A 15,782-nucleotide genomic window follows, 5' to 3' on the forward strand; every position below is an offset into this window, starting at 1 on the left:
CTTCCTCGTTCTGATGTTTGGTCTGAACAACTGAACCTCTTGACAGTGTCTGCATGCTTTTGTGCATTTTGCTGCCACATGATTGGCTGATTAGATACTTGTGTTAACAAGCAAGTGTACAGGCATATCCAGTAAAGTGGCTACTGAGTGTTCATAATTTCAGTGATCACGAAGGGATCAATTTAAATTTTGATTGAACTGTGATTTGAGCAAACGGAAATCTCTGGGTATTTGCTCATAACAGATAACTTTTTGAGGCAACAAAAGGCCAACAATCACACAGGATTTAGGGATGAGTAATAAGCCTGGCATTGCTTGAAAATTTTATCTAATGATGGGGGTGGTATTGAACTCCAGTGTGCAGTTGCTAAGCAAAGTGGGACAGCCATGATTCTAAATTTGAGTAATGCTGACTTCATTATGTGGGGCAAACAGTTCACACTATACTGGACAAATCTGCCAACTGGTAAAACAAAAGTATCATTGAAAAGTGTTTTGAATACTTTATGCCATGGAAAACTAGTTTATATCCCAATGGGTATAAACTACTTGCTGAAATATTAACCATGAGCAACTAAGAAGATGAACTTTAGTAAAACAGAGGAAAAAAAGCTCGGCTCTATTAAAACAGGTCTTGGCAACTGTAGAGACCATAAGCTATGGGAGCAGAATTAGGTCATTCGGACCATGAAGCCTTCTCTGCCATTCTGTCATGACTGATTTCTTTATTTACTGAGATACAGCACAGAACACGCCCAGCAAACAACCCCCAATTTAAGCCTAGCCTAATTACAGGACAATTTACAGTGACCAATTCACCGGCCAACCGGTACGTCTTTGGTCCCTGGGAGGAAACCAGAGCACCCGGAGAAAACCCACGTAGTTACAGGGAGGGCGTAGAAACTCCTTACAGGCAGCGTCAGGAATTGAACTGGGTTGCTGGTACTGTAAAGTGTTGTGCCCACTGTTATGCCACCATGCCACCCCACGAGGGATTTATTATCCCTTTGAACCGCATACTTCTGCCTTCTCCCCGTGACCTTTGACAGCCTTTTAATTAAAAACCTATGAACCTTTGCGTTAAATATCCCCAAAGACCTGGCCCCCACAGCCATCTGTGGCAATCGATTCCACAGATTCACCACCCTCTGCCTAAAGAAATTCCTTCTCATCTCTGTTCTAAAGGGGCATCCTTGTATTCTCTGACTGTGCCCTTTAATCCTAGGCTCCCTCACTATAGGAAACATCCTCTCCACATCCACCCTATCTAGGCCTTCCAATATTCAAAAGGAAAATAAATAAAGGATACTCCCTCATTCATCTAAACTGTGAAAAGAAGAGTAACATAAGGCTGCCTAAGATATCAATATCAAAACAATTTTACAATTGTGTAAGAAAAGCTAAAGTCATCAAAACCAATTTTGAGCCTCTTCAAAATGAAGAAGAATAATACTGTAGATGAAAGCAATGAATAGCCAGAGAATAGATGGAAGGTTAGGTTGATCTTGGAGTAGGCTAAAGGGTTGGCACAATATCGTGGACTGAACAGCCTGTACTGATCTATGTTCAATATTTAATCCCAGTGATTAAATACTTCAGATTTTTTTTTTTAGCTAACCCAGAGATAAGGTCATGTCTAATACATCAGATTCTGAGATATTGTGTCTGAAGAATTGTCTGACGCTGAACAGGCAAATGTCTGGTTTATTCATAAACTTCCAAAGACATTTGATAAAGTCTTTCAAATAGATTATTAAGTTTGAACCTCATAGAATTGAAGGCAGTTCTTAATTTTGTAAGGAAACCAGCTGAACAAACAAGTGAAAATAAGAATCATGCACAGGTACACAAACTAAGAGTCTGTGTCACACTTTGTGGGCCACAATATCCAATACTATTTGTAAATGATTTGAATGCTACATATAGATAGATTCATAGATTCTATATTGATCCCAAAAGACATTACAATGTGTTATTAGCATTACCAATGCACAGACGTACAAATATTAGAAGAGAAGTAAGAAAGAATAAAAAAAATAAGTTACCTCAAACAATCTAACAACAGGAGGGGGTCATCACTTCCCCAGCTATAGGTTGACTCATTATAGAGCCTAATGACTGCGGGTAAGAATGACCTCGTATAGCGCTCTTTGGAGTAGCACAGTTGTCTTAGTGTATTGCTGAAAGTGTTCCTCTGTTCAGCCAAGATAGTAGGCAGAGGGTGAGAAACTTTGTCCAGAATTGCCAGGATTTTCTGTAGGGTCCTTTGTTCAACCACAGCCTCCAGTGCATCCAGTTTGTCTCCTATAACAGAGCCAGACATTCTAATCACCCGTATTGATGCCATTGCTCCAGCACACCACCGCATAGAAGATTGCACTGGTGACAACAGACTGGTAGAACATGTGAAGGAGAGGCCTTCATGCTCCAAAGAACCTCAGTCTCCTCAGGAGGTAGAGGTGACTCTGACCCGTCTTGTACGTAGCCTCTGTGTTGGTGCTCCACTCAAGTCTGTTATCCAAGTGCACCCCCAGATATATCCCCATATCCAAGTGATACCACAAGGCAGACAGCAGCTAGAAGATGACATGGCAGATTTATTAATATATTTAGTGAATAAACAAAAGCTGTGAGAAATGAACTTTATAGCATGAACATTAAATCTTTACAGTTGACCTTTCAAAAAGTAGCTCACAGAAACTTAATGAACTATTATCTTTAATGGCAGCTTGTTGTAAGAGGGAAGGTTAGACAGGATAGCCTTGTATCCATTGAAATTTAAGAAGAGGAAGGAGGTACTTGACTGCAATGTCTAATATCCTGAGTGATCAAGGCTGGGCGAATTTACAGAGGAAAACAAGTGAAGATTCAGGTTCTGGAATCTGAAGAAAAATCCAGCGTTGGAAGAAATCTGTCAGTCAGGCAGCATCTGTGTGGAAGAGAATAGCTTCAGGTTGATGAACAGTTTTTAGGAGAATGAATTTTTTTTTTAAACAAAGAGGTTAGTCCATTTTGGATGAACTGAATTTTTTTTTTGAGTTTTGAGAGTTTATGAAATCGATTGGAACAGATTCTTTGAATATTTTATTCAATTGTGGTAAGTAGGTAATTGGTGAGGAAGGTTGAGGGTGCAATGAGAATAGCAATCAATGATTTTATTAAATGGTGGAGCAGATTTAAGGAACTTGGAGGTCCACTAGTGATCCTCATTAAGGATCACTAGGTAGGTTAATTTTATCGATTGTTTTAAGATCAAAGGATTAGATGACCAAAGAAACTTGGAAATGTATACATAGATGTTAAAATGTAATGGAATGGTACAAATTAAAATCAGAGTATCTCATGAAATACTGGCCATTACGTACAGAAATCCAGAATACAGGGAGATCGATCATTATGCCCGTTATGGATCTTGCACTTTATCATTTACCTGCACTTAATTTTTTCGGTAGCTTTTATACTTTATTTTGTCATTTATTATTGTTTTACCTTATTCTACCTCAATGCACTGTGTAATGACTTGATCTGTATGAACAGTATGCAAGACAAGCGTACTAGGCCGCACAGTAGCACAACACTTTACAGTACCAGCGACGACGGTTCAATTCCCGCCACTGCCTGTAAGGAGTTTGTACGTTATCTGTGCGGCTGTGGGGGGGGGGGTTTCCGCCGAGTGTTCTGGTTTCCTCCCACAGTCCAAAAATACCACATGGGTTTCCTCCCACAGTCCAAAGATGTACCAGTTGATAGGTTAGGCAGTCATTTTAAACTTTCCCCTGATTAGTGCGATGCTATTACAGCTCAGGGCATTCTGAGTTCAGAGTTCAATTCTAGTGCTGTCTGTAAGGATTCTCTGTGCATCCTCCGTGTAATGTGTGGGTTTCCCCTGGGTGCTCGTGTTTTCCCCACAGTCCAAAGGTTCACCATCCGGTAGGTTAATTGGTCATTATAAATTGTGCTGTGATTAGACGAGGATTAAATTAGGGGATTGTTGGGTGGAAGGGCCTACTCCATGCTGTATCTCAACAAACAAACAAACAAACAAATAAATAAACAAACAAATGAGCTTTTCACTGTATCTTGGTACACGTGACAATAACAAACCACTGCATGTACAGATCCTTGGTTGAACTACATTTGTGTTACTCCGAGCAGGGAAAGAAAAAAAAACACAAAATGATGAAAATACTCAGGATGCTGGGGAGCAACTGAGCAGAAAGAAACGAACAGTGTTTCAGATCAGTGACCTTCAATATTAAGGTACTTGGCCTTTCTGAGAACGCAGTGTGGTTTTGGCAAAATAATGTTTGCATTCCAAGCATTAAAACATGGGTTGCATTCCCTGGAACTTAAAAGTTCACAATATATCTCGGGGTGGAGAAAAGTAATTTCAATTGTACAGATACTCATGTATTATGGCCATTTAGGTAATGGAAATTGATGCTTACAGAATTCACAAATTGCTAACGAAAAATTGGAGATATGAAATAAAATTTGCTTGACATAATCTACGTTGGTTGTAGATGGCAAGGGAAAGTAAATCAAATTTAATCTTCAGCTTGTGAATCGTGATATTTGCAGAGGAGGTAGCTTTGAGCTTAAAGAAATGTAGCCTCCACCCAACCCCTACCGTAACAGGAGCGATACATAATTGGTAAGGAAGGGTGCCAGAGGATGGCAAATCTGTGGAATTCATAACAAGAGATGGCTTTGGAAGTCAATTTATTGGGTGTATTTAAAGTGGAGGTTGATAAGTTCTTAATTAGTAAGAGTGTCAAAAGTTATGGGGAAGAAGGCAGGAGAATGGGGTTGAGAGTGAAAATACTTTAGCCATGATTGAATGGTGGAGCAGACTCGATGGGCCGAGTGGCTTCATTTGTTCAAATGTTTTCTGGTCTTATATATGAGGCTCTTGGGAAAGACAAATAATTACAGCTACGTACTTCAGATGTGAAATTGGGAAACTACTAGAAAGGTAGAGGTCCAAATTTTTAAACGGCAAATACGACAGTACTTTTAAAGTCTGAAGTCGATTGAATTTCTATTAAGATTAAAGGGATAGGTGAATTTAACAAGTTGAATCTTTGATTAGGCAAGATTTTATTACACCACTGTGTAGGTTTTATACTAACCCTCCATGACCTACTGTGTAATGGAATTTCCTCCTTGGTTTTTCCTTGCAAGAAGGAATTCTTTCTTGAAAGGATTGCTTACAAGAATGCAGTGATTTTTTTTGGATATTCGTCAAAAGCCTAATTAAATTGTTGCATTCAAATGGGTTTGAGAATCAAATGTCTCTTTTTCGTTTGATGGAAAACTTCATTAGGACTCCTTTCTTTTCCCTTGCAGATCTTTCTCAATGCCAATCCAGTTTAACAGAATTAGTGCAACTTTTGCAAAGCATGGAAGTTATCCACAGAACGTGCTCAGCACCGTCTATTAATGCTATTCAGGTATTACAGTCAAGTGTGCTTACTTACCAACATTAAGCTGAAGTGAATATATATAGTGTATATAATATATATGGCGTGAATTAGAGAAAGCAATAAAAATAACCATTAGTCATACTTTATTGACCCCGGGGGAAATTGGTTTTTGTTACAGTTGCACCTTAAATAATAAATAGTAATAAAACCATAAATAGTTAAATAGTAATATGTAAATTACGCCAGTAAATTATGAAGTAAGTCCAGGACCAGCCTATTGGCTCAGGGTGTCTGACCCCCCAAGGGAGGAGTTGTAAAGTTTGATGGCCACAGGCAGGAATGACTTCCTATGACGCTCTGTGCTGCATCTTGGAGGAATGAGTCTCTGGCTGGATGTACTCCTGTGCCCACCCAGTACATTATGTAGTGGATGGGAGACATTGACCAAGATGGCATGCAACTTGGACAGCATCCTCTTTTCAGACACCACCGTAAGGGAGTCCAGTTCCATCCCCACCTCATCACTGGCCTTACGAATGAATATTGAAGTAATATGCAGGTAAGAGAGTGGCATGATAGCATAGCTGCTAGTGTATTGCTTTACACTGCCAGTGATATGGGTTCAATTCTTCAATTCCGGCCACTGTCTGTAAGGAGCCTTTATGTTCTCCCACATTTTAAAGATGTCCGGGTTGGTACGTTCATTGGTCACATGAGTGAATTTGGGTGGCATGGGCTCTTTGAACGTGAAGAGCCTGTTACTGCGCTGTATCTCTAAAATAAATAAATAAAATTGTGTTTTCCCTCCTTTGATGAAGGGATATGTTTTTGAGAGTCCAAAGAAGGAAAAACGCTGTCAAAGAAGGTGGCGAACCAAAAGTTTTGGCAAAGATGCTAAATCAACACTACAGGTAATAAGGCTATGAAGAAGGGACTCCGTGCAATTAAATGCAGAACTGCAAAGTGATCAGAGCAGACTTGATAATTAGATACTGTTAATTAATGGAAATGTTTAACGCTGACGATGCATATCTTTGGGATTATTATTTAAAATCTTTTCCACCACACCCTTCCTCACCAGTTCCCTATTTTATTCTGACATGCTTATAGTGCTTCACACCCAAAAATTCTACCAGTGAGATCATTCAAAAGGTTATTTCTTATCTTTTGGTAAAAGATTGCATTCATCTGTTTGCTAATGTTTAGCAAAGGCTACGTGTCAAACTATGTACAGTACTGTGCAAAAGTCTTAGTCGCGCGCACACATACACACACACACACACACACACACACACACACACACACATTGTATGTGTATGTATGACAAAGACTTTTGCACAGTACTGTGGTATTGTTACGTATTGCACTGTACTGCTGCAAAGAAACATGAATTTCATGACATGTGAGTGATGAATAAACCCGATTCTGATATGGGTCTCTGTTGTGGACTGAGGGAAGGGGGCAGGAAGAATGGAGTCATGATTGGGACAAGGGGAAGGGAGAGGGGAGTGAGCGGGAAGCACCAGAGGGACATACTGTAATGATCAATAAACCACTTTGGAATTAAATGACTCGTGGCTGGGGTGTGTCTGCACCCACGCAACCCGCCCCAGGCACTCCTCTGCCAGCTGTCCCACATCCCTCCTACGGCACTCCACCCTCTCCATTCCCAACATCCTTTGCTCCCGCCAGATTTACAAACTCGGTCTCTGCTCCACGTTGACAAATACAGTACTGTGCAAAAGTCTTAGACACCCTAGCTATATATACGTGCCTAAAACTTTTGCCCAGTGCGGTATCTTTGAATTCATTATGTACACATTTATGTACAACAACTCCTCCTCTTCCTTCCACCCTTTGCACTTCAGATTGATGGTTGCCTTGCAAAGAAAGACCTGCATCAAATTCTTGCACTTCTACCTCATCAAAAGGTATTTTGTAAGTAGTAATGGTCTTTCCATTTTCCCTAGGTTCCTTGCATCTCTCCAAGCCCAATGAGACTGCATGCATCAAACCCTAACTTGTCTGAGGTATTCAATGTAGAAACAAAAAACTTTTCAGATGGTTCAGACTGGCCTTCAGATTACTCAAAACTGCAAGAAGATTTCTGCCATATTGCTCAAGAAGGTAATAACAGAATCCTTCATTTTCCAGTATTAAAACTAGGATGCATACATGTAGTTTGGATCACAGAAGATAATGCAATAATTTGATACTGGTGAAACTCCTGTCTTGTCCTTTTCATCCAGAAATGATAAGTGCGGTAGAACAGAGGGGTCTGGGAATACCGATCCATAATTCTTTGAAAGTGGCGCCACAGGGTCATAAAGAGAGCTTATGGCACGTTGGCCTTAATAAATCAAAGTATTGAGTACAGGAGTTGAGATATTATGTTGAAGTTGTATAAGATTTTGTTGAGGCTTAATTTGGAGTATTGTGTACAGTGCTGGTAACCTAAGATTGAAAGAGTTCAAAGAAAATTTACAATGATGTTGCAGGACCTGAGTTATAGGGAAGGATTTAAGATATTCGGGCTTTGTTCCCTGGAATTTAGGAGAATGAGGGGAGATTTGATAGAGGTAGATAAGATTATAAAGGGCATAGACAAAGTAAATGCAAGCAGGCTTTTTTCCACTGAGGTTGGGTGAGACTAGAACTAGAAGTCATGGGTTAAGCATGAGGGTGGTGATAATGTGGAACTAGCTGCCAGTGAAAGTGGTTGATGTGAGTTCAATTTCATCATTGAAGAGAAGTTTGGATAGGTACATGGATGGAAGGTGTACCGAGAGCTTATGGTCCAGGTGCAGGCTAGTGAGATTGGGCAGAATGGTGGTTTAGAATGGAGTAGATGGACTGAAGGGCCTGTTTCTGTGCTGTAGTGCTCTATGACTCTAAATGAAAGATGCTGGATATTTGTTGCAAAGTCGTGGAAAATTTGTTATTCAAATGATAATTGGTAAAAATTACTGAGCTTTGTCCAACTGATTAAAATTCAAACTGTATGAAATCAGATTATATCAGCAGTACATTGTTGGATTATATTTTAAGCGCAAGATATTTTCATTGCAAATTGCTGTGAGGAGGAGAGCAGATAAATGGGACTGCTGTAATATATATCAGTTGCTGCTCAGCATTCCTTCCACATTCCAAAGACGTACAGATTAGGGACAGCAAGTGTGGAAGTGCTATGTTAGCACTGAAAGCATTGTGACACTTGTGGGCTGCCACCAGCACAATCATTGGACTGTGTTCGTCGTTCACACAAGCCTCGCATTTCACTGTATGATTTGACGCTTGGATGTACCTGTGAGAAATAAACCCAATCTAATCTAATCCAAAGGCTCAAAGGTTCATTTACTATCAAAGTATGTATGCAGTGTACAACTCTGAGATTTGTCTTCTCCTGATACAAAGAAGCAAAGAAAACCATGGAAATCATTCAAAGAAAACCATCACCCCCCCCCACCTCACTCGAAAAACAAATCTCACAAGCCCTAAACCCCCAACCCCCAACTCAATCCCTCACACAAAGGAACTAACAGATACACATGAAAACGGGAACAAGGACATCAAACCCCAAAATTCATCCCATATTTATAACAACGCTATAGCTTAGAAACTGTTTTTGAATGAGTGTCAGCCAATTTCCTCCAGTATAAGTAGTTCTAGATGCGGGTAAAAGATTTTTAAGAGGTGCAGCTAACTTTTTCACTTAAATCCATGATAAATTGGGTTTGAGTGTCATCTGGTTCTTTTTCATTGGTAGCCCAGGGAAAAGTATTGTACATTAAAAAGTATTGGCTGAGAGACTGGTGTAGGGGGCAGGGTTTCGGGTTCCTAGATCATTGGAGCCTCTTCTGGAGGGAGGTATATAGGCATCCGTTAGTCTCGTGAGACCATGGATTTGCGCCTTGGAAGGTTTCCAGGGCGCAGGCCTGGGCGAGGTTGTATGGAAGACCAGCAGTTGCCCATGCTGCAAGTCTCCCCTCTCCACGCCACCAATCTTGTCCAAGGGAAGGGCATTAGGACCCATACAGCTTGGCACCAGTGTCATCGCAGAGCAATGTGTGGTTAAGTGCCTTGCTCAAGGACACAACACGCCGCCTCAGCCAAGGCTTGAACTAGTGACCTTCAGATCGCTAGACGAACACTTTAACCACTTGGTCACACGCCAACAGTGGGGGGAGGTAGGACCTGTACAAAAAGGGCAGTTTACATCTGAACCCAAAGGGGTCCATTATCCTAGCAGGCAGGTTTAATAGAGCTATTAGGGAGGGTTTAAACTAATTTGGCAGGGGGATGGGAACCGGAGTGATAGGGCTGAAGAGGGGAAAACAGAAATACATCAAAGATAGCATGCAACAGAGATGATAGAAAGGACAGGCAACAGATGAGGCATAATCACAGCCAGTGGGATGAGTTACAGGGCAATAGAGGCATGGTGCAGTTAAAATAGAAAGCAACAAATACTGGACTGAAAGTGTTATATTTGAACGCATGCACCATAAGAAATAAAATGAACTTTATCGAAAATCAGCTACAGATTGGCAAGTATGACGTTGTGGCCATCTCTGAAACTTGGCTAAAGGATAGCTGCTATTGGGAACGTCCAAGGATATACGATGTATCAGAAAGATAGGTTAGTAGGCAGAGGGGGTGCTGTGGCCATGTGTATAAGAAATAGTATTAAATCAGTAGAAAGGGATGACATAGGATCGGAAGGTGTAGAGGCTCTTTGGGTTGAATTAAGAAAAGGCAAGGGTAAAAGGAGCCTAATGCCAGTTGTATACTGGCCTCAAACAGCAGCCAGGATGTGGATTACAAATTACAGCAGGAGATGGAAAAGGCATGTCAGAAGGGCAATGTCATGATAATCGTCGAGGATTTTGACATGAAAGTGGATTGGGAAAACCAGGCCAGTACTGGATCTCAAGAGAGAATTTGTGGAATGTCTAAGGGATGGCTTTTCAGAACAGCTTGTTGTTGAGCCCACTAGGGGATCGGCTGTGCTGGTTTGGGTGTTGTGCAATGATCCGGAGGTGATAAGAGAGCTTAAGGTTAAGATACCCTTAGGGAACAGCGATCACAATATGATCAAGTTCACTTTGAAATTTGCGAAGGAGAACTGTGTCGGTATTTCAGTGGAATAAAGGAAATTACAATGGCATGAGAGGAGATCTGGCCAAAGTTGACCAAAAAAGGAGACTAGCAGGTAGGAGAGTAGAGCAGCAGTGGCTGGAGTTTCTGCAAAAAATGAGGGAAGTGCAAGACAGATATATTCCAAATAAGAAATTTTCGAATGGAAGAAGGACACTACTGTGGCTGATAAGTGAAGTCAGGCAAAGTAAAAGCAAAAGAGAGGGCATACAAGGAAGCCAAAGCTAGTGGGAAGACAGAGGATTGGGAAGCTCTGTGTGCAATGAAAATTGCTATTGAGAAGGTGTTCAGGAAGCTTATTGGTCTGAGGGTGGCTAAATCTCCTGGACCTGATGGAACGCACCTTGGGTTCTGAAGGAAGTAGCTGGAGGGGTTATAGGGGCACTAACAATGATCTTTCAAGAATTAATAGACTCTGGCATTGTACTGGATGACTGGAAAATTGCAGATGTTACTCCACTATTTAAAAAGGGTGGAAGGCAGCAGAAAGGAAACTATAAAGCTGTCAGCCTGACACCAGTGGTTGGGAAGTTGTTGGAATCGATTGTTAGGGATGAGATTAAGGAGTGATGTAGGCACATGACAAGATAGGCCAAAGCCAGCATGATTTCCTGAAAGGAAAATCCTGCGTTACTAACCTACTGCAATTTTTTGAAAAAATTGTAACCAGGGTAGACAAAGGAGATGCAGTAGATGTGGTGTCTTTGGATTTTTAGAAGGTCTTTGACAAGGTGCTGCACATGAGGCTGCTTAGCAAGATAAGAGCCCATGGAATTACAGGGGAGTTACTAGCATGGGTGGAGCATTGGCTGATCGGCAGAAAACAGAGAGTGGGAATAAAAGGATCCTATTCTGGCTGGCTGCCGGTTACCAGTGGAGTTCCACAGGAGTCGGTGTTGGGACTGCTGCTTTTTACGATGTATGTCAATGATTTGGACTATGGGATTAATGGATTTGTGGCTAAATTTGCAGATGGTAAGATAGTTGGAGGAGTGGTAAATCTGTGGAATTTGTTGCCACAAGTGGCTGTGGAGGCCAAGTCATTGGGTGCATTTAAGGAGGAGATAGATAGGTTCTTGATTAGCCAGGGGATCAAAGGGTATGGGGAGAAGGCAGTGGAGTGGGGATGACTGGAAGAATTGGATCAGCCCATGACTGAATGGCAGAGCAGACTTGATGGGCCGAATGGCCTACTTCTCCTATATCTTATGGTCTTTTTAAGTGGTACTGTCCTCATCTAGGTTTCTATTTTCTTATCCACATATTTGGCTTCCAGCACTGCACAACTATCTTTTCAGGAAGTATTCTTGGCAGAGGTGATCGCAAACTGCTCCAGGACTTCAGAATCAGAATCAGGTTTATTATCACCGGCATGTGACATGAGGTTTGTTAATTTAGCAGCAGCAGTTCAATGCAGTACATAATCTAGTAGAGAGAGAGAGAAAAAAAACTAAATAAAATAAAACAATAGTAAACAAATCAATTATGTATATTGAATAGATTTTCTTAAATGTGCAAAACCAGAAATACTGTATATTTTAAAAAGTGAGGTAGTGTCCAAAGCTTCATTTTAGTGTCCATTTTAGAATTGGATGGCAGAGAGGAAGAAGCTGTTCCTGAATCACTAAGTGTGTGCCTTCAGGCTTCTGTACCTCCTGCCTGATGGTAACAGTGAGAAAAGGGCATGCCCTGGGTGCTGGAGGTCCTTAATGGACTCTGCCTTTCTGAGACATTGCTCCCTAAAGATGTCCCAGGTACTTTGTAGGCTAGTGCCCAAGATGGAGCTGACTAGATATACAACCTTCTGCAGCTTCTTTCGGTCCTGTGCAGTATCCCTCTGTACCAGATGGTGATGCAGCCTGTCAGAATGCTCTCCACGATACAACTATAGAAATTGTTGAGTGTGTTTGTTGACATGCCAAATCTCTTCAAACTCCTAATAAAGTATAGCCACTGTCTTGCCGCCTTTACAACTATATCGATATGTTGGGACCAGGTTAGATCCTCAGAGATCTTGACACCCAGGAACTTGAAGCTGCTCACTCTCTCCACTTCTGATCCCTCTATGAGGATCGGTATGTGCTCCTTTGTCTTACCCTTCCTGAAGTCCACAATCAGCTCTTTCGTGGCCAGCTGGTGGCGCAATGGGATCAGCGCCGGACTCCAGAGCGAGGCTCCTGAGTTTGAATCCAATTCGGGCCCCGCCCCCGAGCACACTTTCTATCCGTGCTGGGTTGAGTGTCAAGCTAGCCACTTGGCCTCATAGAAAATACAAGGGTGGAGTCAGGAATGTTCATATCGTGACCTGGTTAATCCTGACACCACACGCCAGACAAGAATGGCTGACTGGTGCGACATGCAAAAAAAAAAGCTCTTGCGTTTTACTGACATTAAGTGCCAGGTTGTTGCTGCGGCACCACTCCACTAGTTGACATATCTCACTCCTTACGCCCTCTCATCACCACCTGAGATTCTACCAAGAATGGTTGTATCATCACCAAATTTATAGGTGGTATTTGAGCTATGTCTAGTCACACAGTCATGTGTACACAGAGAGTAGAGCTGTGGGCTAAGCACACACCCCTGAGGTGCGCCAGTGTTGATCGTCAGCGAGGAGGATATGTTATCACCAATCTGCACAGACTGTGGTCTTCCGGTTAAGAAGTCGAGGATCCAATGCATATATTAAACATAATTAAGACATTCTCCTGCTAGGTAGCAGGTAATTACATAGCAGAAAAAAGCCCATCAATTCTGCTCTGCCATTCCATCATAGCTGATTTATTATCCTTCTCAACCCCATTTTCTTGCCTTCTCTCTCTAACTTTTGATCCCTTACTAATCAAGAAACTATCAAACTCCGCTTTGCTGGGCACCTACAAAGAAAGCACAGTAGTGCCTCTACTTAGGAGGTTGTGGAGATTAGGCAAGACATCGAAAACTTTGACAAACTTCTATAGAAGTGTAGTTGAGACTGACACAGCATCACAGCCTGATATGGAAACACCAATGATCTTGAAGGGATAATCCTACAGGAAGTTATGGATACAGCCCAGTCCATCTCGGGTAAAGCCCTCCCAACTACGGGAAATGCTGTTGTAGGAAAGCAGCATCCATCATCAGGGACCATATACTCTTCTCACTGCTGCCATGAGTAAATAGTTACAGGAGCCTTAGGGTTCCCACCACCAGGTTCAGGAACAGTTATTGTCCCTCAACCATCAGGCTTTTGAACAAAAGGGGTTAACTTCACTCAACTTCACTTGCCCCGTCATTGCAGGGCTCCCACAACTTGCGGATTCACTCTCAAGGACTTCTCATTTCATGTTCTTGTTAGTTATTGCTATTATATTTTCATTTGCACAGTCTATTGTCTCCTCCACTCTGGTTGAACACCCTAGTTGGGCAATCTTTCACTGATTCTGTTATCGTTACTATTCTATAGACTTGTTGAGTATGCCCACAAGAAAATGAATCTCAGGGTTGTATATGGTGACATATATGTACTTTGATAAAATCCACTTTGAACTTTAAATATACCCAATGACTTGGCCTCCACAGCCAACTGTGGTGTTCTGATTTAGTGCACATTTTTGTGAAATGCATGGTTGAATCATGACCATGTCTTTGTCCTTAACTCAGCTGATTTCTCCCTTGTACCGATTATCGTTGCTCCTTGGAGCTGGTGGCAAGAAATGTGCAAGAGGTTATTAGTCTGTGTCCAATTGACTACTTTTGTGACTATTCTCTTTACGGTGTGTACTGAGATTCGTCTGTGCACACGCTGCCCATCCTGTTTTCAGCTACTGAGGAAATAACGGGCAAGTTGGCATTTGAGCAGGGCACAAGCCTCGAGTTTCTGTACAGCTCTTTTTCCAACCACGCTCCGCCCCACAGCTAAACTGAGGATAAGATGATTGGCTGCTGTTGCTGTTGGGTGCGGCCTGTCCTGGAGCTGGAGACCTCTGTGTGTGAGGGGATGGGGGGGTGGGGTGGGGCTTGTTCTGTTGTTGCTGTTTGTTTTTGTGTTGCTCTCGATTGTTCGTTAAGTTGAACGGTGTGAGGGCAGAATGTCGGCTGCCCCCAGTGCATCCTTGGGTGTGTTGGTTGTTAACACAAGCAACTCATTTCGCTGTACATATAATAAATAAATCTGAATATTGACTGCCTATGAGGTTCATTCTGTACTTTTGTGAGATTCGGTGTATTTAATTTGAATACAATAAGGTAGGGTAACTACATGCATTCTACTTCATCCAGGACACAAGATCACCAATGTAGCTTCTCTAATATTTTTAGAATTTAGAATTTATTTAAGATCTTACATCTATCCCACAATGCGAGGGAGTAAAAATCTTTGCGTTATGACTCCGTTGCAATGTAGAGACGTGAATTTAAAAGGCTTGTAGAAAGAAGCTGTCTCACAGTCTGTTGGTCTTGGCTTCAATGCTGCGCTAGCGTTTGCCAGATAGAAGCAGCTGAAACAGTTCATGGTTACATAGAACATAGAATAGTACAGCACAGTACAGGCCCTTTGGCCCACAATGTTGTACCGACCCTCAAACCCTGCCTCCCATATAAGCCCCCACCTTATATTCCTCCATATACCTGTCTAGTAGTCTCTTAAACTTCACTAGTGTATCTGCCTCCACCACTGACTCAGGCAGTGCATTCCATGCACCAACCGCTCTCTGAGTAAAAAACCTTCCTCTAATATCCCCCTTGAACTTCCCACCCCTTACCTTAAAGCCATGTCCTCTTGTATTGAGCAGTGGTGCCCTGGGGAAGAGGCGCTGGCTGTCCACTCTATCTATTCCTCTTATTATCTTGTACACCTCTATCATGTCTCCTCTCATCCTCCTTCTCTCCAAATAGTAAAGCCCTAGCTCCCTTAATCTCTGATCATAATGCATACTCTCTAAACCAGGCAGCATCCTGGTAAGAGAGTATGCATTATGATCCGAGATTGGTTGGGGTGACTGGTGCCCCGATGACCTTCCAGGCCGCCTTTCTGCACCTGCTGCTATAAGTGCCCTCAATGGAGGGAAGTTTACATCCACAGATGGGCTGGGCTGTCCGTACCACTCTGATAATTGTTCTAGTAATGATACTGTTCTAATAATTATCCATTGTCTTCAGATAGTGACAATTGAGTTTGCAGAGAGTGGGGCGTGGCTCGAAGGGCTGACTGTGCTGAAT

The 15,782-nt window shown here is 42.0% G+C and overlaps 1 protein-coding gene across 4 annotated transcripts in view; it reads left to right on the forward strand.

Moving 5' to 3' along the window:
• osbpl3b (oxysterol binding protein-like 3b) overlaps positions 1–15,782 on the forward strand; it is a 197,490-nt gene that overhangs the window by 71,254 nt on the left and 110,454 nt on the right. For all 4 annotated transcript variants that reach the window (XM_072283250.1, XM_072283249.1, XM_072283248.1 and 1 more), the window contains 3 exons: positions 5,350–5,453; positions 6,245–6,337; positions 7,397–7,553. In XM_072283250.1, coding sequence (XP_072139351.1) covers positions 5,350–5,453; positions 6,245–6,337; positions 7,397–7,553 — 354 coding nt within the window. The remainder of the gene's footprint in view (positions 1–5,349; positions 5,454–6,244; positions 6,338–7,396; positions 7,554–15,782) is intronic.

The sequence above is a fragment of the Mobula birostris genome, chromosome 19, assembly GCF_030028105.1.
Source record: "Mobula birostris isolate sMobBir1 chromosome 19, sMobBir1.hap1, whole genome shotgun sequence".
NCBI lineage: Eukaryota > Metazoa > Chordata > Chondrichthyes > Myliobatiformes > Myliobatidae > Mobula > Mobula birostris.